This window comes from Quercus suber, unplaced genomic scaffold (genome assembly GCF_002906115.3).
Source record: "Quercus suber isolate HL8 unplaced genomic scaffold, Cork oak 2.0 scaffold_273, whole genome shotgun sequence".
Lineage (NCBI taxonomy): Eukaryota > Viridiplantae > Streptophyta > Magnoliopsida > Fagales > Fagaceae > Quercus > Quercus suber.
In genome coordinates, this window is record NW_027069729.1 from 863,620 (window position 1) to 888,201 (window position 24,582).

General features: G+C 36.0%; 2 protein-coding genes and 2 non-coding genes across 4 annotated transcripts; all 4 read right to left on the reverse strand.

The window, feature by feature from the left end:
- Window positions 1-606: 606 nt before the first annotated feature.
- On the reverse strand, window positions 607-5,110 carry LOC112025908 (uncharacterized). Its single transcript, XM_024058586.1, has 4 exons — window positions 4,094-5,110; window positions 1,947-3,950; window positions 1,685-1,850; window positions 607-893 (listed from the first exon to the last, which is right to left on the reverse strand). The coding sequence occupies exons 1-4, from the start codon at window positions 5,108-5,110 to the stop codon at window positions 607-609; spliced, it is 3,474 nt and encodes a 1,157-aa protein (XP_023914354.1).
- Window positions 5,111-10,519: 5,409 nt separating this feature from the next.
- Window positions 10,520-11,865, reverse strand: LOC112025907 (putative F-box protein At1g53370). The gene has a single exon (XM_024058585.2). It carries the CDS (start codon window positions 11,833-11,835, stop codon window positions 10,606-10,608), a length of 1,230 nt encoding a protein of 409 aa, XP_023914353.2. The 5' UTR covers window positions 11,836-11,865; the 3' UTR covers window positions 10,520-10,605.
- A 9,792-nt stretch (window positions 11,866-21,657) lies between these two features.
- LOC112022840 (U5 spliceosomal RNA) lies at window positions 21,658-21,774 on the reverse strand. The gene has a single exon (XR_002883979.1). It is a non-coding gene; the product is annotated as a U5 spliceosomal RNA (small nuclear RNA).
- Window positions 21,775-23,712: 1,938 nt separating this feature from the next.
- LOC112022839 (U5 spliceosomal RNA) lies at window positions 23,713-23,829 on the reverse strand. The gene has a single exon (XR_002883978.1). It is a non-coding gene; the product is annotated as a U5 spliceosomal RNA (small nuclear RNA).
- Between the last annotated feature and the right edge of the window lie 753 nt (window positions 23,830-24,582).

The following is a 24,582-nucleotide window of genomic DNA, read 5'->3' on the forward strand; positions in this document are numbered from 1 at the left end:
TAAAAATGTTTTGTTTTTTATTTTTGAGAAATTTTTGGACATTCAATACATTATGTCAATGGGTTCTAGCAATGAAATCAACTGATAGAATACCTCCTCAAAAAAAAAAAAAAAAAAAAAAAAACTGTAATATGAAATAAATGCTACATTAGATGCATCGAGTAATTGCACGTGTCTCTTACTCAAATCTAGAAATAGACATAAAAATATGAGAAAAAAAAAGAGATGCTAGTGGAGGTTATGCCTAGAACATAATACCAATCAAAATGCATCATTGTATATTTCAACAGATAAATTGATGTGATTGTAATAAAATCACATTAGTCAATCATGTAATCATATGAATGAAAATGATGCATGATTAAAGTAAGAAAATTTTAGAGACGTATAAGTATTGTGTATTCAACATAAATACTGATGTGTATTCATTCATTTTATTTATTTATAAAAGTTTTTTTTTTAATAAGATTTATTTATAAAAGTGTATCTATTATATTGGACTGTAATTATACAAATGATGATAAAGGTATTGGATGTAAAATAAGTTGAACACTCTGTTCTTTATTTTATTTTATTTTTTTGGTAAAATGCGGAGGAATTATACTATTAAACAAGAATTATAGGAGTCCGAATAGTACGGGTTACAGCATTAGAATCATAGTTCAAAGCCTCCATAACAACAAAAGGAGGATTTACATAAGAAACAAAGGAATCCTCTTGGCAGCGCCCAATGTTTGCAAGCATGTCAGCAACTCTATTGGTCTCCCTGTAGCAGTGCTGCATGTGATATTCCAGGAAAGCTTGGAGCATGCTCCTGTATTCATGCACAATAGGTTGAGCTAACCGGTTAGTATTGCTTGGTTTTGAGAAAAGATTGATGACTTCAGATGCATCTACATTAATAATAAGTTTGTCAATGTTAAGGTTTAAAGCCATAGCTATTCCATCCCTTAAGGCCCACAACTCAGCAAGAAGAACACTAGAGGAGCCAATATGTCTAGAGAAGCCCTGAACCCAAGCACCATTAGAGTCCCTAAGAAGACCCCCCCACCAGCACGACTTGAAGAATGAAGAACTGATGCATCAGTGTTCAATTTAAACCATCCCACACACGGCTTAGACCAAGTAGCAGAACGCTGAATTTTCTGGCTATGGGAGCGAGAGCCTTGGACGAGGAAATGGAACTCAGCAGCTTTAGCAATACATGACTGCACGATATCAAGGCTTTGTTGTTTCCCACGGAAAGCCATAGAGTTTCTATTTAGCCAGAGAGTCCATAACCCAAAAATGAAAATGACTTTCCAAGGGATACCAAGGTGTTTAGAAGGAAAACTACAGATACAATTGAAATGAAGCCAATCCATAAGTGGCAGCCCAAAGGATTGAATGACTTTAGAGTGCAACCCAAGTTTATTCTAGAAGCTAACCGAGCTTTGGCATTCTCTTAAAAGATGAACAATGGACTCGGGATGGTTATTGCATAACGGGCAAGATTGGTTAATAGTAAAACCTCTTGAACCCAACACTTCTCTAACTGGAATGCTATTGTATGAACATAGCCAAAGGAAAATGAGGATTTTATGTGGAGCAATAAGCTTCCAAATCCAGTTAGCAGAAAAGGTGTGGGGGTTCAAAACATTTAACCCTTTAGCCAACATATAGGCAGATTTGAGAGAAAAATTACCATCTTTCGACGGAGCCCAAGCAATTAAGTCTTCACTAGGAAGGCTGGTGTTAATAGGGGTTGCATTAATGGCAGCCAAGAGGGGTTGGGGAAGAATGAAGGAGAGGTTTTCCCATGACCAAGTCCCATTGCTATCAAGAAAGTGAGCAACCAACCTCTGATCTTCCTAAAAGTTAAGGGGGCCAGATATGACAGACCTGAGAGTACCAAAAGAGGTCCAAGCATCATTCCAAAACGAGGTGGAGTTGCCCGAAGAAATCACTTTCCTCAGACCTGAATCAAGAGTGGGCCTAGCGGCCTTACAAGCTGCCCAAGTTCTTGAACAAGTACCTTTAGAGAGCCATGGAGAGCAGCTGGAGCGACTAGACATGTATTTTCCTCTCAACACTTTTGCCCAAGGCATGTTTTCCCCAGTGGAGAGATTCCAGACTAGTTTAGCAAGCAGTGCAAGGTTTCTAGGACGAGCGGCATGAATACCAAGCCCCCCTTGATCAGTAGGCAATGTGACAGTGTTCCAGTTTATCATGTGCATTTTCTTTTTTTCAGGCGTGGAGCCCCAAAGGAAGTTGCGATTAGCTCGGTCAATTTCTTGGCAAACCCGACTAGGAAGTAAAGCACCTTGCATAACATAATCAGCAATAGCACTAGAAGAAGATTGGATTAAAATACGCCTTCCAGCCAGAGAGAGAAGGTTGGCTTGCCAACCAGCAAGTTTACCTTGAATATTTTGAATAATGAAGTCAAAGTCCTTACTACCCCGATTGGAGAATTTTAGGGGAAACCCAAGATATTTGTCAAACTTTTTAGTTTCCAAGAAACCAAGAGAGGAACAGATACTGGTCCTAAGTGAATCAGAGGTGTTTTTGGAAAAGAGAATACGTGACTTCTCATTACTTATTTTTTGACCCGATAGTTGGCAAAAATGATTAAGCACATCATCAATAGCATGTGCCGTGGATGAAGTAGCTTGTCCAAATAGGATAATGTCATCAGCAAAAAACAAGTGGGAAAAGGCGGGACCAGATCTAGAAGCTTTAACTGCTTTCCAAGCCTTGCAAGATGTCTTTTCATGGATGAGCAATCCGAGGTACTCAAGGCAGAGGATAAAAATGTAAGGAGAGATTGGATCCCTTTGCCTAATTCCGCGAGAGGGGTTGAAGGGTTCAAGCTTGCCTCTATTGAAGAGGATGGAGACAGTAGAGGATGAAATGCAATCCATAATGAGTGTAATCAGATTTGGAGGAAAGTTGAAATGAAAGAGCACCTCACGCACAAAACTCCATTCGAACCTATCAAAAGCTTTCTCCAAGTCAATTTTCAAAGCCATTACACCAGTGCAGCCTTTTTTCCTTTCCATAGAGTGAAGGATCTCCTGAGTAATAATCATATTATCCAGGCCTTTTCTACCAGGTATAAAGGCTGCTTGGAGAGGGGAGACAAGGTGCTGCATGAAGGGTCTAATTCTATTCACAATGACTTTAGAGACAATTTTATAGACTGTAGTGCACAGGCTGATAGGCCTAAAGTGCCCTAACAATTCAGGCCCAGTTCTTTTTGGAATAAGGACAACAAGGGTCTGGTTAAGGTAAGTGGGCATTTTTTGTGTATCAAAAATTCTTAGGACTTCCTCGATGACAGAGTTCCCAAGAATGTGCCAAAAATGTTGAAAGAAGCCCGCGTGCAGCCCATCCGGCCCAGGGGCCTTATAAGGTTTAAGAGAGAGGAGGGCATTATGTATTTCAAGAGGAGTGACAACAACAGATAAGAGTCTAGACTCAGCCTCATTCAAGGAAGTGGCCCAATCCACTTCAAAGTCAGAACAATCAATCGAAGTAGAGTGTTGGGATTTATAAAGCTCCTGGTAACCACCCAAAACATGGTCAACAATTTGCTGCTCAGAATCCAACCAGTCCCCAGCACGATTTTTTAAGCGATCGATTCTATTGGCTTTTCTTCTGTTAAGGGTTTTCACATGAAAAAAAGTGGTATTCCTGTCACCCTGAAGCTGCCAGTTCATGTGAGCTTTAAGAGCCCAAAAATCCTCTTCCTGGTTAAGGATTGTGGTATATTCAAGAGAAAGATCTTTTTCCAGGGCAATGAGGGAGGCCGATGGTCTAGAAGCAATGGCTTTTTGGGCACCATTAAGGCGAGCCAGAATTTTCCTTTTTCGGACAAAAATATTCCCAAAAACCTCTTTGTTCCAAATAGTGGCAGAATTAATAAATGATGAGATAGCTTGATCAAGCATGGAGTTCTCATCCCAAGCCTTTTCAACAATGAGTGGAAAACCAGGATGGCTAAGCCACATTTTTTAAACCTAAAGGGCCTGTCAGCTCTGCAAAGAGTCGTTCTAGAGAGGCTAAGAAGTAAAGGGCAGTGGTCTGAGCTAATACGAGGAAGATGGGTAACATTGGCCTCAAGATACGCCAGGGTCCAACTCGGATTGGCCCAGCACCTGTCAATTCTAGTTTGAATGAGCCCATTCAAGTCTCTGCGGTTGGTCCAAGTGAAGATAGGCCCAGAAAACCCGAGGTCCACCATATTACAAAAATTCATGCAGTCACTATAAGTTAAGGCTCTTGTCATATTGACCCTGTTCCCACCCTTCTTCTCAGAGTCATTAAGAACTTCATTAAAATCTCCAACAATCGCCCAAGGGAGATTATGAAGCATGGAAACAGCACGGAGATTGTCCCAAAGGATTAAATGCTCAGCAAATCTAGGACTACCATAAATAGAAGATAGCAACCAGAGTGAGTCAGAACAGTTTACCTTGACAATGGCTTGGATTTCCTGCTCAGTAGCAGCCAGGACTTCCAAGTCGACCATGTCCCTACGCCATAGAAGCCATATACCACCCGCATACCCAATGGAATCAGTGGTGTGAATGCCATCATAGGGCAAGGCTCGAAGAATATCACCAGCTCTAGAGCCGCTAATACGGGTCTCAGTGATGACAACAATTCCAAGAGAATGGTAATTAGTTAGATCACAGATAGAGCTTCTAAAGGAGGGTTTCATGGCCCCCCTGCAATTCCAAACAAGTATATTCATTTTTGGGGAGATGTGGGGTTTGAAAGACTCACATTCTAGGGCAAATGCCCTCCTGGAAGTCATCCAGCTCCATCCCACCTGCCGTAGGTCCTCCTTCAGAACATGGGTTCCCAACATCAGGGTGATGGAGTGCTCCAACAGACTCAACTGCGTTTGTTTGGTCATTGTCCCTAGCGTGAAACTCGCTGTTGCCGTAATGGTTTGGATGAGCTTCAGTTGAGGAAGGGTGCCTTGGATGAGAACTCCGGTGGCTTCCCCGGTGAGAAACTTCCGCTGACAAATCTCCAATGGAACTAACTCTCTCTCCATCAGGTCGAGAGATGCTTCGGAGAGGTTTGACTCCAAGAGAATGCTTGAGGTGTTGGAAGTCATCTGCCCCGGAGGCAGCAACGGCGGACGATCCAGCGTGAACCGCCACCATGGGTTGGGGGGTGTAGTGCCAAGCCGGGTCTGTCAGAGGTAGGCAACCGTCCACCCTGCTCTTGTCCGTTAGAGGAAATATGAAGCTCCAAGCTTCCATCAGATCTTTGTCCGTCCAGCCTAGAATTGTCAGCGGGTCCCAACGAATGGTATTGATCATTCTGTCCCCCAGTTCGATGATCTTGTTCTTGTGCCAAATTGCCCAAGGCATGGTGGGAAGAAACAGTGGTTGGAGAAGCGGCTGAAGATTGTGCTGAGAAGGAGAAAGGTGAAAGTGCAGTGTGTAAGGAGGGGTCAGATATAGTATTAAGGCTGGTAGAAGCCTGACCAGGCCAAGGAGCAGGGCAAGAGGAGTGGGAATTGGGCTGGCTTTCTTTTCGGGTAGTAGTATGGGCCTTAGATTGCTTGGTTAGGCTCAGGGCCTTTGGCTTGGCTTTAGTGTTAAGTTTCGGGGTAAGGATAGTTGGAGAAGCTAGTTTCCTTTTACCTTTGTTGGTCCCCGTTTCAGTTCCTTTAACCAAATTGGGAATAGGGACATAATGAGGGATGGGACTGTGCCGTGTAGGCAGAAAGGCAGCCTGAGTTGGTGACTGAGGTGACCTGCTAGAAGTGTCAGTCTTAACTTTGGGATGCGGCTTTTTCCTGGAGACCAGAAACCAAGGCCCAAAAGCATCCGGCACTTCAGCCTTCTGAGAATCCCCTATGTCCAAGGATGAAGATGGTTCAGACGTACTAGGAGAGGAAGTGAGATTAGGATTAGGCACCTGGGCAGCGTGATTTTCACATTCAAGGCTGACGGGTTTAGTGGGCACTGAAATGGTATGAGGACAAGCATCCTTCCTGTGTCCAAGACGACCACATGAGAAGCAGAGGGAGTGGATGCCTTCATAAGTAATAGGTTGGCGGAATTTACCAATGATTACATTCTTAGCGAGCGGTTTATCGAGGCTGACTTGAACGCAGAGACGGGCAAAACGGCCACGGGCATTAGAGGCAGTGTTCCCATCAATTCGCAAGACTGGTCCAATCTTGGAGCCAATCTTTTTGAGAATAATCGGGTCATAGTATTCAATGGGGAGTTCAGGGAGGCGAATCCATATAGCAACTTGAGAAAGGTTGGCCGAGGAGGCTTTAAACTCGGGTTCCCAAGATTTAATGGCCAGGAAGTGTTGGCCTATGAACCAAGGCCCATTTTTGAGCACATGGTCTAAGTCTTCCCCAAGTTCAAAACGAGCAAGGAAGTAGTCATGGCCAAGATCAACCAAGTCTAATCTTCTTGCTGGGCCCCAAAGTTCTCGGACTCTTTGAGAAAGGAAGTGATAGCCAACCGTCCTGCCAAAGGTTTTGATAATAAGAGCTTTGGACCATTGAGATCTGATGCGGATTTTATCTTCTTTAGTTAGTGTTAGAACAACATCTCCATCATCAACATTCTCTGCCTCAGTGTCCGATTCTGCATCCTCTTGCATTTGATCTACAAGACTAAATGCCGTTTCATATGCACCAGGCAGCTGTTCGACAAGCTTTGCCTTATAGCTGGGAACAGGGAATGGGGTGTTAGGTAATGGAGGGGTGTGCCCATCCTTAATCTTTTTGGTGCTGCGGTGAAGGGCGTCCTCTTCTTCGCTGGAGGGAGGGAGAGGTTGAGAGCTCATTCTGAGAGTGTTTTTCATTATCTATGCCTTTTTAATAACACCCATGCTTTTTTTCCATGCCACATGTGCTCAAGCACTCTCTTTGTTCTTTATTACAATCTCATTTGGCTGCCACATCTCATAATATTACGGCTCTTTCTTTTTCCTCTAAAAGAATTTGGCCAAACTTCACTGGTGGACATGATCTGACCAACCAAACTTCCCATATTAACTAAAATAGTTTCTCTTACAATAATTGTGGTTGTGGGGAGCCCTATGTTTTAATTCAAATTGATCTCCCAAAAACACAAATTAAGAACGAAAAAATTAGTTTGACAAAGGTCAACAGCTAAATTGGTAAACAAAAAGGAGAGCAAATAATCAAACTGGAAAAAAAAAAAATCAATATTTCTAACTAAATAATTCATTTTTCATGTTTGTAGTTGTTAATAATTTAGATTTTTTAATATGTATATATATATATATATATGACTACTGAATTTTTTCAAAACTTTTCCACATTTAAACGTGTGGAAAAGTTCTTAATTAGGTGTTGCACCTTAGGAGTTAGGATTCTTAACTAAATTTTATCATGTGGTTGCATTCACCAATCAAACATACGGTAGAATTAAATTATTCTTAAAAAAGATAATATTATCTTTATTGTATTAGTCAATTCAACCATGAAGTTAATTTCAATTGAAAGATTTAAGGAATTATGTATAAAATTTTCCCTTAAAATATTAAATGAATGATATACATATAAAGCTTTTAAGCAAATGGTTGCAACGAGGTTAGTTTATCATTATCATCTTCAACTTAATTATCACAATTCACACACACAAAGAGGCCAAGAGGGGAAAATCATTACCATGGGAATGATCTTTCGCTATTTCTAGGATCAAAAGCCCAACCCAAATCTTTTTAACTGGGCTAGTCTAAAACTCAAAACTTTTCATACACTTGCTTGTCGAGCCAGTAGCACCTGACCATGTAATGCTACAATCTTGATATCAATGCAGATATATAACTCAACAGGAACTATATAGAAACACAATTTTTCACAACTTTGCTAAGATAGGAAGTTGCAATTGGAGCAATATCTATATAATATGGGCCTATTATAGACACAACTTTTATTATGCACTAATTATATAATGTCAAATTAGTGGTTGTGAAAAAAGTCGTAAAAAATCGTCTCTAGATTTATTATTATAAGTTACTGATTAGTTAATGAGGAAAGTGGTTCGGAATACAGGTCTTGATCTCACACATTGGAGGACTGCTTGAATCACCCGAACCTTATAAGCTTTCAAATTCCAAACCCTTTTATCATTTATCTTTTTGAAACCACAGGGCTTTAATGGAAATTACATGACTAATACTCTCTTTTCATGTCTTTATAGCAGAAGAGTGATAAATTGTTTTAGGTCAAAAAACCAATTTTGGTAAGGCATCATGTAATCAAAACAAAAAAAATCTAGATTAGTTGAGATGTAAATAATTTTTATTTTTTTCTTTATGTTGTTTTAGATGATGTATATATGGCCAAAAAAAAAACATTTTTTTAGTAATGCGTCTGTATGGAAGGTACAGTCATTTACGTGTGTGCACAAATGATATTTAGGATTTATACCTGGATAAGGTATTGCATGTCCCAAGCTTTGCCCACATAATTTTGAGTATTAAAACCAATGACTCTTAACAGATCTGAAGGGACAATGTAGTGACCCAAAAGGGGGTCTTGTATTTCATGGAATCCCACATCGCCTAGGAAAGCACATGTGGATGTATTTATAAGGAATTGTCTCCCTTTAATGTGTAGAGGCATTTTCCCCCACTGCTATGTACTTTGAGGGAGAACAAAACTGTGAGGGGCATGGGCCCCAAAGCAGACAATATCTACATAATTGGGGCGGGGCCGTTAAACTATTATATATCAAAGAAATATGTTGATATTCTATATATAAATTGATATTTTACAAATGTTTGATGTGCACATTGACTATTCGTCTTATGAAAAACTTGTGGAACAACCTAAATTTATTTAAACATGTAAGTGTGAATATATCTTTATATTTTTGAGAATTATGAATGAATTATTTTTGTGAGCATATTGAATATGTTTTGAAAACCTATGGCAAGTCGTGATTAAAAGCTCAGTATTGTATTTAGTCCTTAGCAAGGGACCATTATACTGCAGCTAGTCCTGAGCAAGGGATGGTCCTAGAAAAGGGGACAGTGCATATTTGATAGCTCCTTAGTAAGGGAGTATATTATTGAGAATCCAAAAAGGAAACTCCTTAGCAAGGGAGTGCACCTTCATGTTTCTAAGAAGCCATCCTTAAGAAAAGGGATGTAAAGGAGGTTGTAGTCCTAAAAGGGGGTCTTACATTTCATGGAATCTCACATCGCCTAGGAAAGCACGTGTGGATGTGCTTATAAGGAATGACCTCTCTTTAATGTGTAAAAGCCTTTTCTCCCACTGCTATGTGCTTTGGAAGAGAACAAAACCGTGAGGAGTATGGGCCCCAAAGCGGACAATATCTACACAGTTGAGGCGGGGTTGTTACAGATGGTATCAGAGCCATGCCCTAGCCGGAAGTGTGTGGGCCCCACACGCGAGGACGCGCGTGCCCGTAACCGGGGGGGGAGGGGGGGGGGGGTGGATTGTAGTGATCCAAAAGGGGGTCTTGCATTTTATGAAATCCCACATCGCTTAGGGAAGCACATGTGGATGTGCTTATAAGGAATGACCTCCTTTTAATGTGTAGAGGCCTTTTCTTTCACTGCTATATGCTTTGGGAGAGAACAAAACCGTGAGGGGTATGGGTCTCAAAGCGGACAATATCTACACAATTGGGGCGGGGTCGTTACAGACAAAGATTCTCTCCAAATTACTTTGAAAAGAAACACTCCAAACTCTTAATAAAAAATTAACATAGTTACATATTTTGAAAATCTAATTATTGAATTGCATGTTCTTTATGTTCTTATGCATATTAAATTTTGTTCAAATAAGATGTTATTTATTATTCACTCCATAAACTTATTTTTCTTGCACAATTTAATATTACAAAAACTTGAAAGTTAAACCTTTGATTGGTGACATAAGTATTGACCTTTGATCTACTTAAATTTTGCAAGCACGAAGGATATAACAAAAAAAATGCAATCTAATGATGAATTTGTCAAAATTCATATACAATAAAAAGATATAAGAAGAGTTTGAAGTGGTTCTTTCCAAATTAGTTTAAAGAAAAACTTTGTATGATTTGAAGCTGCTCTTGCTACCTACTTTGTATGACCTGAGGGCTGCTTCAACAACCTTCATCAAAAAGTTTTGAAGCCAATGAGCTATAGCTCATATGACACTTTTCCTTCATAATAATGGGTTGGAGGATGAGGTCATTATTCAAGACCCACAAGGTGTGTGTGCAACTTACCAATACAAACTTAAAAAATGTCACTCTGAAATGTATCAGAGGCTGTGTTACTGTGTTAAAGTTTATAAAACAAATAAGTCCAATATGCGTTCCATGTGTCTTTCATTGGCATGACATATACTCATCAAATAACTAATTTGAGTAATTATTTAGGAAAAATAAATATAATGGAAAGAAAAAACTGGAAAGGATATTACCAAAAAAATAAAAAGAAATGGTTTCAATATCTAATTGGAAAGGATATTACCAAAAAAATAAAAAGAAATGGTTTCAATATCTAATTGAGAGTTTAAAATTAGCCCCACAATAAAAGAAAATAAATTGGCAGTGAGAGGACCTCACATCAAGCACAACAGCCGCCAGGCAATCAGGGCGCATTAGCTTCAACCTCTAGGCAATTGGCAGTTAGAATATCATTCATACTACATATAGAGGCTAGACTTTCTTCATAAGGAAAAAGGCTTATACTGAAATTTGAATCAGCAACTTCAATAGTTTCGTAGGTTTTGCTTTTGATATCAAAAAAAAGCCATCCATCAATCAACTCTGACCATATTATTAATTTCCCATGTCTGAGGCATTGATATTGGGTACAACATAGGAAATAATCAAAATCTAGTTTGAAATCCTTAGAAAAGAATGTATATCGAGACTCCCATTGATGATCCTCTACCATCATATATATCTCAAAAGATTTCTCATCAGGGTCAAGGTCGTTGAAGTCAATTAAACACAATTTCCCTTCAAGTTCCGACAACTTGGGCAAAGTTTTATCATAAATTTCCGGTGGTGGAGTGATTTTTCGGACTGTTTCATCGGCCACATCAAATGCCAAAACCTCAACAAGATGCGTACGATGATCGCAGAAACCCATCAGGTATATAGTGCCATTCAAACATACTGTTCCTCGTCCGCCAAGATATTTATATTGCGGGAAATCATCGATGATCCTCCATGAATTTGAAGAAATTCCCACGGCAACTTTGACTTTAGAAACTGGTTTTTTTTCACAAAAATCTTGAAAGATAATGATCACTTTATATTGGTCTGTCAAAGGAGAATATCCAAATCCAGTTTCATAAATACTCCTTTTCATAAAAGTAACAGTATCAGGACAAGGATGATGAATAAATCTGGGGAGGGTAACAAACTCTCCAGTGCTTGGATTACAAACATAAAAATCATCATCATCATCGGATAGGAAGATCAAACCATTAATTGAATATCTAACACTCAAACATCCACCGATGGCAGATATGTTTTTTATCATCAGAGTCTTTATCCCACCCCCTATTTGCAAAGAAGATATTTCATAAGGAATCATAGTTTTAGAATCATAGTCGCGGGCATGCGGACCAGTACTAATCACAATACCAATCCCAAAAGAGTTTTCCCTTGAAAGCTTAAAGTATAAGTCTGTGAAGTCATTATGGATTAATACATACCAGGCCTTACACACGGACTTCAATCTGAGGACGCAACGCAGTTGAAGCTTTAAGAAAATATTGAGGATGATTTGATGTGGGATGGAATCAAAAAAACTTCTGCCTGTTTCCATAGCTGCTTTTCTTTTTTCTTTGACTTGAAACTCAGCCATGTTTATGTAAGCAATCACACAAAGAACAAAATTTACGAGATCATAGAGAAGCCTATTCAAATATTGCGGCAACTGTGTTATATATATATATATATATGCTTTAGGTCTTGCCGTAGTACAAGTCCTACACGAATAAGGAATAGTATTCTTAATAAGTAGGTTAAAGGCTTGATAATTATTCAATTCGAGTACTTTTTAATTTTTATTACGTGTCCAACACAAAGTATAACTTGGGAAGGAATAAAACATCCAAGGCAAGGATCCTATGTGGCACAAGTTGATGCACCTCAAATTTAAGCTACCAATTAAATAACAATACGATATATATATATATATATATATTATATTCAACGTGTTTGTTTCTAAAAAAGAAACGAAGGACAAATTACTTGGCCAATTTCTCAGAACTCTCTCTCACTAATATGCATCCAATGTGCTGCATTCTCAAATTTTACGTCTAATATATCAGTTAACTCCATGATTATAATCCTAATAAGTAGGACACCCAGAAAAACATGAATTTTACGTCTAATGTAATACTAATAAGCATCCAATGTGCTACATTCTCAAATTTTAAGTCTAATATATTAGTTACTTCATTATTATAATCCTAATGAGTAGGACATCTAATGTGTTAGAATCATTTTCCCTCTCCCTTGTGTGTGTGTTTGTTTCTCAAAATAAAAAAAAGAATGGGTAATTGTCTCATATTGCTTAAAAGGGCGTGTTGTGTGTAGTATAACTTATCCCATTTTCTCTTAAAAGTTACTATGACTTTTGAGTGAAATTGTGGTGTGCCTTTGTGTTAGAACTCCTTTTCCTCTCCCTTGTATGTATGTTTGTCTCTAAAAAAAGATAAAATTAGGAATCAATATAGTTAGGAAAAGTTGGAAAATAGAGATGATAGACTGCAAGTTCTTCGCGTTTCCATGGAGTAAGTTGTAATTAGAGCAACATTTATATAATATGAATCTTCTTTACACTATGAAAGCATATGGTAAATTTTTATTTATTTTATTCTGTCCATCAATTTTCGGCAAAATTAGTCCACCACTGATATTAATTTTTAGCGAAAATAGTTCTTGAAGTTTACTAAGTGTGCATTTTTGGTTCTGAAGTTTCAAATAAGCTTTAATGGTTCTTGAAGTTCAACAAATGATCATTGTTAGCTAATCCTTCTATTAATGTCTGCTAGTGTCATTGTGCATGTGACTAATGAAATAATGATGTGACATGACACCATTTTTTATAGTATGTAACTGTAGCGTTTTTCTTAACAAATTACGCATCCCCCTCGCATTAGAAATCACAGGATTAGTTCCCATAAAAAAAAAAAAAAAAAAAAAAAGAAATCACAGGATTAGTGCCGTAATAAGGGGGGGGGGGGGGGGGGGGGGGGGGGGGGGTAAAGCCCAGCCATACGTAGTGGGCCTAAAACCCAAGGTGAAGATTAGTGTATGTTCGAGGAGGTTAAAATTGTCGAGGGGTATTTCGCGTGAAAGAAGGATACATGGGGACGAAGAAACTCCGTCCGAAGAGAGCATCAGTGTCCCGAAGAGATGATTATCCTCGGATGAAAGGATTTTTGGGCCATGTAAATATCTAGGGGGTTCAAATGAGTTTACTAGTGACTTCAGCAATTTGGATAAACTTTAGACACGCCTGGAGATAAGAGGAACGGAGAAATATCTAAAAAGAAAAGTTGCCACCACCGTATTAAATGCACTGCCGCAACTTTTCTAGTCGCATTTATGTGGAGAAGACTCCTGAACAGTACAACTTCAGCTACCGTCATTCACAAAAGCTAAGGGAGATACATAACATGACATGCACTCAAGTAGGGAGCTGGATGAAGAACAAGTGGACGATGAGGATGGTAGTGGAGGAGGCTATATAAAGAAGAAGGGTTCCTAACGAGAAGGGGGGAAATTGTAACCCTAAGAACTGTAACCTGTATTCAATTTATCATAAGTCTCTTCGGACTTGAATTTACTTAGTCTTTACGTGTACTTTTATGCTGGTTTATACTGGTATGTTGTGACCAACTGTTGTAAGCTCCATAGTTAACCTAGCTCTATCACCCACGCTCTACAAATTTATTGTTTTTGGGCTTGGGCCACAAATTCTAACCCTACAATTTTAAACACTAATAAGATAAGGAAGATGAAGAACAATATAAAATATTCATAAACGTTTAAAGCAATTACTCAAGCATCTAAGAACGTCATATAATAAAGACATAACAATTTACTACTAATTTTGTTAAACAAAATATTTACAAACAGTGAAAGTAAACTGCACAAAAACCATTGTCTTCAACTGCACTAACTTTTCTTCATCAACTTGTCCAGACTATTTTGTTGTTTCTCAAATAAATTAAAACCTAAAAACAACACAAAATTTGACATATTATAATATTATATTCCCCAAATAAGATCAACAACAAACACCATTCATTAAAAGTATTTAGTGTTGTAAATAAAATGATAAAAAAAAAAAAATATTTGCATCAAGGAAAACATATGAATTAGTCAATAATATTCATCAATCTAAGGTAGAGATGCAAGAAAAATAAAAATTTCATCAAAAAAATGAGAGAGAAGTGGGTATTTCACTCATTAAAAATTTACCATATACTTTCGTCGGTTCAATGCATTTGCATTGGTATTTCAGCTTAATGAATGGTTAAGGAGAGTTCAAATTTCACTATCTGTGGGATTGAAAGCAAGAACGTTAGTTGGTGAGTAAGTGAGTGAGTTGCAGGTTCTTCATAAATTTAATTGTTGTTGTTTACATTTGTTGGTTGTTTTACCAGGAGGGTTTATAAGAATTATGTGATTATGTGTAGTTGTAATTGATTAGATGTGCTCAATTGTAAATTTTAGTATGCACATTGTGATATAGATGGTTGCTAATTTCCAATTTTTTGGTTCTGTTTTGGTTAAGGACTAAAGATGTTATTCTTTTTCTAGTGAAATACTTATTAAAAAAAAATTACTTGTATGAGTTGTATCTAGTGGTGCAAGCCATAAGAATTAATTGAATCATGGGTTTACAACCTTAGTACTCACTTTGATGTCTGAACTGATCTTCCTTACCTTTTTGTCATCCCATCAGGTACAAAAACTCTTCAAAGCTTTTTCCTATTCTATATGAAAACAACAAAGGAAAGGTTCCCAATCATATGGAAAAAAGGGAAGATCAGTAGGGAAATACTCTACAGTATTCAAATCGGAGTGTACTGCCCTTATTAGACGGATTAGTATAGTACCTTTATAAGTCAAAGATTGGAGAGAGGTGCCTTATCAAAACAAAAGAAAGCTATTTGATTATATATTGGTGCGTTATATAAAAGTGTTTTGAAATAAAAGTTTTCTTTATAATGCACAAATGTAATCCTTATTAGTTTTCATTTTTTAGGAACGCTTCATTGTTGAGGGTCAAGAGGCTCTTGTTTGGCGGCAAATGAATAGGTCATATGAAAATTAGCGAAGCTCCTTGAAGAAAAAATGGTTTAAGCCATATGAGGAGGATCTTGAGGAGGCACTAGAAATTTTGCCACCTAACATGGCGGATGATGATTGGAACTATCTTGTGAATTTATGGAGCAACTGGAAGGTACTACTACATATGGAAATTATTATCTTGTGAAATTTTATAGAGAATTAAAAATATTTTTTAATCTAATGTATGTTTTTGAATGTAGACAATGTGTGATAAAAACAAGTATAGTCATTCCAAAAACTTTATCATTCACATTACTGGATCAAAAAGCTTCCAACAACGAAGTGAAGAAGAGGTTTGTATATATCATTTTCTCAATCTTTGAAACTTAATTTTTTCAAGATAAAATATTGTTGCATAGTTATTTATGGTGCTTGACATTTTATGGAATGTCTATACTTTAAATGATAGACATTTAATGGAATGTCTATGCTTTGTGTTGTTTAATGATAGAGGGAGAAAACTAGAGAAGATCCTAGCCGACTTCAGTTATTTGAGATCACACAAATGGGCAAGTTGCAAATGAAACTGCACAGGAAGCATTGGTATGGAAATTCCTAAAAATGCTTGTAAAACTTGTTATTAAGATTTATTTTTATATGCTGCTAGAAAATGCATTTTTTTTTATGTGCTTTTAGAAAATGTAGTATAAAATTATAAATGTTCTTTTAATGCAGATGAAATTTAAGAGACTTACTACTGAAGTGGCTGAAGGGTCTTTGCAAATGTCCGGCAATGAAATGTTTGTAGAGGTATTTGGACCTAAACATCATGGTCGTGTTCATGGTTATGGTGATTATATTAGTCCTACAGAGTTGTGGGGTTCCTCTTCATCTACTATTTGTGACCTCCAAATGCAATTGAAAGAATCTGAGGAAAGACGTAAGGAGAATGATACATTTTGAGGCAATTGAAAAAATCTGAGGAAAGAAGCAAGGAGAATGATGCTAACCTTCTAAGGAAATTGAAAGAATCTGAGGAACACAGCAAGGAGAGTGCCGCTAATCTACAACTCTTGAAGGCACAAGTTAATCGGGTTGAGAGTTTGCTAGCACAAGTACTCAAAAACATGGCCCCATTTAAGCTAGCTCAATCTGATTGTTCTTCCTAACTTTACCAATCAGGATAGTTTGTTAACTTTACTTGTTCTTTTAAGTAAAGGGTTTGTTACCTTTTTCTTTTTGGTGTAATCTTTAGATGGTTGGGTTTGTTTGACACTTTTCTGTTTACATTTCAAGCTGCCAATTTTTTGTTAAGAAAGGGTAAAGAGAAATGGTTTTGGGGATATGTGATGGTTCTATATCTGTCAGTTTAGTATATGTTATTGCATTTACTTGTTTATTTTGTTGGATTTGATATACTAATAGTTTATGGAACATAGTAATTAAGCAGAATGTGCTACTTTTGAATCTCCACTTGGCAGTTGAGTACAAGGTTTTAATAGCAAAATTTCTTATGTATTAACTGCCAGGGTTCAAATCCCCCTTTTTCCAACTATCAAATTATAAATATATAAAACTATGTTCTTGTCATGATGTTTAGTTATATATCAAAAAAAAAAAAAAACACATTAGAGTTTATGATCAATGGCAGGGATTAAGTGAGTTTATATCATAGTTAGAAGCACTTTTTTTTTCTTGATAAATTTAGAAAGAAAAGTTGTTCATGCCATTTATGTAAGTGTTGCAATTTTTAACTTGGACTTGACAGTTATGTTAAAGATGGATGTTTCAATTCTTCATTTTTTATGTTTTTATCTTTTGGCCAAGTTATGATATTATTGGTGTTTAGTCTGTCTATACTCTTAATTTCAATTTTTTACCTTTGGGCCTTGACTTTTTGATCCACACAATTAATAAAATTTGGGTAGCTCCTCACTTAAGTCTTTACCCAATTTTATGTGATTTACAGGTTGTCCTTGGGTGGATATGCACTTGTTAAAGTGGATGTATGTGCTTTATGAGTAAGGAAAATATTGGAGGGATGGGGTGTCCTCTACGGGGAAGTACATGAAGAAAGGATGCATCACCTTTTTTTCAATGATACTAGCTTTTGTCATGGGCATGACCTTCTTGTTGGGAAGTGGCACTTCTCCATAAATCTGTTACTTGAGGATAATTGATGGAGCACAATGGTTTTTTATTTATTTTTTCTTTTAATTAGCCATTTTGAAAACTTAGAACTATTTGAATACTTAAAAATTAGGTTGGTGCTTTAGTTTTTATATGAGAATGGAGTTTAATTTGGAATTGCACAATTGTGTTTATGTTTATATTTTGAATCAAGTTATTAAATTTGGATCAAGTGAAGGACTGCATCCAAATTAGTTTTTTTTTTTTTTAAAAAAAAAATACTTTTTTCAACGGTTTTAAACTGTTGAAATTTATCTCAAGACAACATATATTTCAACAGTTTTCAATAATATTTCGACGTTTAATAATTGTTGATAAAGATGAATCACATTTTTCAACGGTCACATAAGGTGTAGAAAAAAAAATTTCGACATAATTTTTATTGGCGGTTCTCAACGGTCACTCGAAAATACTTTTTTCGATGGTTTCTAATACTTTTTTCAATGTTTTCAACCGTTGAAAATAGCAAACTTTCTTGTAGAAGAACTCGCATTAAGCACAACAACTCTAGCCTCCAAGCAATCAGGGCACAATAGCTTCAACTTTTAGGCAATTGGCAGTGTTCAACTAGAGAATATCATTCATACTACATATATAGGATAGACTTTCTTATAAGGAAAAAGGCTTATACTAAAATTTGAATTATCACCAACTTCAATAGTTTCGTAGGTTTTGCTTTTGATATATAAAATAAAAAGCCATCCATCAATCAACTCTGACCACCATAATATTAATTTCCCATGCATGGATATATTATTGGGTAGAACATAGGGAATAATCACAATTTAGTTTGAAATTCTTGGAAAAGAATGTATATCGAAAATCCCATTGATGATCCTCTACCATCATATATATTTCAAAAGATTTCATCAAAGTTGAAGTCAATTAAACACAATTTCCTTTCATGTTCGGACAAGTTGGGCAAAGTTTTATCATAAATTTCTGGAGGTGGAGTGATTTTTTGGGCTGTATCATTAGCCTTTAGCCACATCAAATGCCAAAACCTTTAACAAGGTGCGTATGATGTTTGCAGAAATCCAACAAGTATATGGTGCCATTCAAATATACTGTTTCTTTTCCGCTGCGGGAAATCATCAATGATTATCCATGAATTCGAAGAGCTTCCCACGGTTATTACTGCAACCTTGAATTTAGAAACGGATTATTTTTCACAAAAATCTTGAAAGATAATAATCACTTTATAATATTGCTTTGTCAAAGAAGAATACCCAAATCCAGTTTCATAAATAGTCCTTTTCATATCACTCTTTCTTTTTTCTTTAATCTGAAACTCAGCCATATTTAAGCAATCACATGCACAGAGAACACAATTTACAAGAGAATGGAGAACCCTATCCTAATATTGCGGCACTGATCCAATAATTGACAATAACCGCAAAAAAAAAAATAATATATATATATATATATATATATTTATATGCTTTACCATTAGATCTTGCCAAATAACCGCAAAAAAAAAAATAATATATATATATATATATATATATTTATATGCTTTACCATTAGATCTTGCCACAATTAAATCAGTCCTACACAAGTAAAGAATAGTATCCCGTCATAATTAAGTCAGTTAAGGCTTAATGCTTATTCATCATTTTCACAGTTCACATCATTTTAAAAATTAATACATAAACTCTCTTATCTAACGAGCCCTAGGTTGTGTTCACAACCTAGGCTAACTAACCCACCCAACGGATCGTATCAGACCTAAATTGGAAATTAGCCAATTCAAAGACGACAGCCGTTGACAGTGGATTTCCTCCTTCAAAATTTGACAAGGCCAATCCGACGGATGATATTATCAAATTAGTGGGATTATCACTAAACCTGACGAGATCTCAACAGCACCTTCAAATAATGCTATAAAAACAAATATTTCTAATTTCCATTCAATATAGTTTTTGTTGGGAAATTGCCTTAAATTCCAATTGTGACTTGGAAAGTCAATTAAGTTTTCTAGTTGAAGAATGAAAAATTAATTTGAGTTTTCTTGTTATAGAAGGAAAGACTATTCTTTGGTGTAGAAGGAAGTCTATTCATTGTTAAAGAGGGAATAGCAAAAAAATCTTATAAATAGACAATACTACAAATAATTTGATGGTTTGACCCAAGAGTCCTCCCTATGGGGAGAGGGAAAATAGAGTAGAGAGAGAAAATAGGGATTTTCGCTTAGGAGAAACGCAAGAGGAATGAGAGAGCAAGGTATTGCCGCCTTCAAGAAGATAGCCAGTGAGGAGAGAGTAAAGCGTTGCCGCCTTCGAGAAGATAGTTAAGGAGGAGAGAGTAAAGTGTTGCTGCTTTTGAAATAGTTAATTAGTGTGTGTGCGAGCAAAAGAAAAATAAGAGAGATTTTTCTTTAGCTGTGAGACATACACAAAAATTATTGTAATTGATTTGATAATAGTGAAATTATTCAGAATTTGTCCCGTAGTTTTTTCCCTTCAAGAGTTTTCCACGTAAATATTTGTGTTCTTGTGTGTGATTGCTATTTTGAATTGCTAATATTTGTGATAATATTATTTAAGACCCAATAGTTTTGTGAATCTAACACTGACCAATGAGAAGAAGAATATGCAAGAAAAATAGATCAAACAAAGAGGATTGAGGATATCTAAGGAATCACTGACTAATGAGCACACCAATTGTCAAGGAATGGAAACTTATTCTTTATGAAATATGTACTCATGTCATTGACATGTTTTTTGGTTAAGCAAATTGTGTCATTGCAATAAAGGGATACAGGAAAAACTTCAACCCGACCTGGTGAAAGTTGGGCAATATCTTTGAATCTTGTTTCAGTTCATAATGCCATTCTCCTATCTCAAACCCAATGATATCACCAACCTCATCCACTTTTTTATCACTAAAAATATAGAGCTTAAGATTTTCCTTTAATAGGCCCCTATCACATTTCAATAAGCTTAACTTTCACTGGGAGAGTTGGAGTCTTTTTACCTCTGGGAGAAACCCCTCAAGAAAGTGGCATATCTAAGCAGATAAATTTCACTATTCTTCATACCCATCGTGGGACAGCCACACCTGATGAAAACTTGCTCTTCTGAGAAATAAGATGGCCTAAAATGTGTAAGCCATTATAGTGCATATTTTGCAACCAGGACTTGCATATTTCTTAAATGTAAAGATGGCTCTTATTTATTAGTATTGAAAGCCTCCTCTTCACATTTGAAGGGAAAGCCCGAGGCTCCAAAGACCTACTTACATTAAGTTTTCAAAGCCCATGACTTTTACCCATGTTTGGTGGTGAGAGGGGAATGGGAGAGAAGGGGAAATTTTTATTTCTAAAATGTGGAAGTAAATGATATAAAGGACAAAGTCCGTAAAGTCTAACCCAATATATGGGTTCTAATTTAATAACTAAATTTTTTTTTTTTTTTTTTATAAATTTCACTATTCTTCATACCCATCGTGGGACAGCCACACCTGATGAAAACTTGCTCTTCTGAGAAATAAGATGGCCTAAAATGTGTAAGCCATTATAGTGCATATTTTGCAACCAGGACTTGCATATTTCTTAAATGTAAAGATGGCTCTTATTTATTAGTATTGAAAGCCTCCTCTTCACATTTGAAGGGAAAGCCCGAGGCTCCAAAGACCTACTTACATTAAGTTTTCAAAGCCCATGACTTTTACCCATGTTTGGTGGTGAGAGGGGAATGGGAGAGAAGGGGAAATTTTTATTTCTAAAATGTGGAAGTAAATGATATAAAGGACAAAGTCCGTAAAGTCTAACCCAATATATGGGTTCTAATTTAATAACTAAATTTTTTTTTTTTTTTTTTTGCCATGGAGAGATTTAAGTGTCCTGTTGCTAAAATATATTTGTTGAAAAAATAAGAACTGAAAATTTAAAAAAATATGAACTGAAATTTTTTTTGCGTTTTGGTCAGTTCTTCTAGATAACAGTAACATCTAAAATAGCATTCTCCTAGATAACAATATCTGTTCTTTTCTTTTCTTTTTTTGAGAAGAACAATAACATTTTTTTTAGTAATACAATTTGAATTTATTCAGATTATGATTTACATACCTAATAATCTGTTAGAATTAAATGAACAAAACAATTTGTAGGTGACATTTGAGGGAAAAAAAATAGTGTTGTAAACAGTAAGTATATATGAAATCATTTTGTAAATAATTTTAGGGGCTTCTCCAAAAGAAGAATCCCCTCCAAAAATAGGCGTATGCTGCTTTTTGCGGCGTGCACACGTTATTCTTTAGTAAAAGGCGAAAGAATAGTTCGCTCTGTGCTCACCGCACAGCTCCGTGAATTTAACCGACAGTGAAGCCCCAATTTTATATTCGGTCTCTTCAACTACTGTCTCATGTTTCTTCAATGTGGACAGACGCAATAATAATTCTCCAAAGTCTGAAGTCCAAACCAAAACAACTCCTTTTTAAGTAAATGGGAAATGCCTCTAATAATAAAAAAATAAAAATAAAAAATAAAAAGGGAAATGCCCTCCTCAAGCAAGCATGGCTGAGAGCATAATGAGTTTTGAAATTGAACCTGAATCAAAGGTAATAATCAGGTGAAATAAGGATTGACAAATCTTCAGGGACTACTGAAACCTGGAATAATGATTTTCTCATCATTTGGTAAGCAGTGTTTGCTTTTGAGTTGTGACCATGATTTTCTATTAAATTATATATAGATGAAAGATTTTATTTTTCCGGAGTTTTCTTCTTAATCCAACAAAACATCTTAGTAAGTAGTTTCCAAAAAATGCAAAAGATTAATTGCAAGATTGTAAGAAGGGGAGCCTAGTTAGTTTAGATGGCAGGAAAAAGCCTTTGAAATGGAGCTAAATTAGTTCAAAGTTGTTAAGTGGGTTACTTTGAACTTCCATGGCATTTTGATCATTGAATAAATATAAGACACAATTTTTCACTTTTCTCTCATAAATTTTCTCTTCTTGGAAAAAGACTAGCTTCAAGTAAAAGTCAGTTTTAATTTATTCTCATTCATTTCCCTTATAAACCAGTGGGTTTCATTACAGCTTAGCAATTTGATAGTTTTGATACACAGCATCACATTCAAATAGGTATTATTCTAGTGTTTCAATACACTACATCACATTCATTTTTGCTCTGTAGTTTTTGCCAAAATAGCATTGGCTGACTTGAACAGTTGTTCTGTTAAAAAGAGATTGCTTAGGAACCAGTGGTAGTGCTACCTGACGATGGTTAGTGTTGTAGTCAAGACTCAAGATAGTCAAAGTTTCACCCCAAATATGAAGAATTTCCATGGGTTCTAAATCTCGTAAAATCGTTACCCAACCCAAATCTCGTGTAAGCATTTATCAATACCCATACATCATAGGTTTTTTTTTTTTTTTTTGAAAGACATTTTTCTATTTTATTTTTTGATAAAATAAGTTTATTTTAATGAAATGAATTGTAAAGTAAAAGTTTATTTTAATGAGATGAATTGTAAAATAAAGAATGTGACGTAGGATGTATTGTTAAAATGATAATGTAAAATAAATAAAATGGGTTTTGGGGATTTTTTTTTTTTTTTTTGGGCATAATGGGCTGCGAATTCTCTTACCCAACCCAAATCACTTGTAAGCATTAAGCAATACCCTTACTTCACAGGTACCCTTACTTCACAGGTTTATTTCTTAAGATAAAATAAAATAGATAGGAGAAAATGTTGGACACAAGAAGACAACAATTTCACAAGAAAAACAACAAATTACACAACATTTTCCAAATAAATTTACATGCCTAGTTTAAGAATGTCATATAACATTGGGTTTTATGCCTAGTTTAAGAAACATTGAGTCATATTAACCTAATTTAAATTACGGGTCATGTTAATAGGTTCTTAAGCAATTATTACCGGTTCCCAAGCAATTGTTACTTAGTTTTAGTCACAGGTCATATTAACATGTTCTTGAGCAATTGTTAATAAACCATTTCAAACTGTTAAAACATGAATTGTTTTCTTTTCCCATTAAATCATTTTATAAAAATTATTCCTTACATCTATCAAAAAAAAAAAATAAGATTCACTAAACATTAATTGTTTTCTTTCTTAAGATGATTCCTGAACAATTTTCCCATTTAATCTCTATCTGAAATGATCCCCTGAACAACAAATTGTTTTCCCTGAGCTCATTATTGCAGCTCTTCTTTAAGTCAATACAATACTCATCACACAGGTAAAGCTTAAGAAACGTTTAACTAGCATTGTGGGAGCTTCCCCTTAAGGAAACCCCTCCAAAAATAGGCGTATGCCACTATTTGCGGCGCGCACACGGTATTCTTTAGTAAAAGGCGAAAGAATAGTTCGCTCTGTGCTCACCGCGTGGCTGCGTAATTTGAAGGTAAAATGAGCTGCCATTTTATAAGAGCTATCTTAGACCACGTTATTGTATCTATTCGATATGGGACATCTAGCGAATTTGAAAATTGAAAGCACTTCACACGTACATAAGACTATTTGAGCAAGACTTCAAACTTTGGTCTTCTTGAGATAATAAAAAAGTTCAAAAATGAACCCCAAAGGAGATGGGAGTGAGTGCTAATCCCTTTGTGAAAATTCAACAGTGTTCCACGCGAAAGAGATGAAGTCCAACCCACATTAAAAAAGAGTGGCTATATGTGTCAACCTTCACTTCCAATCAGACTTGGTGCTCTATCAATCGGATAACTATTGTAGATCTGGACTATTCCATCAATGTGTTGCTCAATATTTCATCCTTCCATAATAAACTTTTCTTCTAACCATGCTGTTTAGCTCAATTTTTTCGGTAGAATTTCTACAATATTTGTATGTTTTGTAAAAAAGAATTCTCAATAACAACACTACATAATCAACAATATTATGCAGCTTCTTCTAACCAACTTTTAAGTACTATTTTCAAGTTGCTAAGCGCATTCTCTTCTTCTTTTTTAAACAGTTCCATTTAACCAACTTTAAGTATTATTTACAAGCTGCCAAGAGCATGTCTTCTTCTTTTTTCTTTTTGAAATAGTTCCATTCAACCAGCATTTGAGAGCTATTCTCAACTTGCTAAGAGTATTGTAACTCAATGACATTGCCTAGTCTCTCTAACAAGGAGAA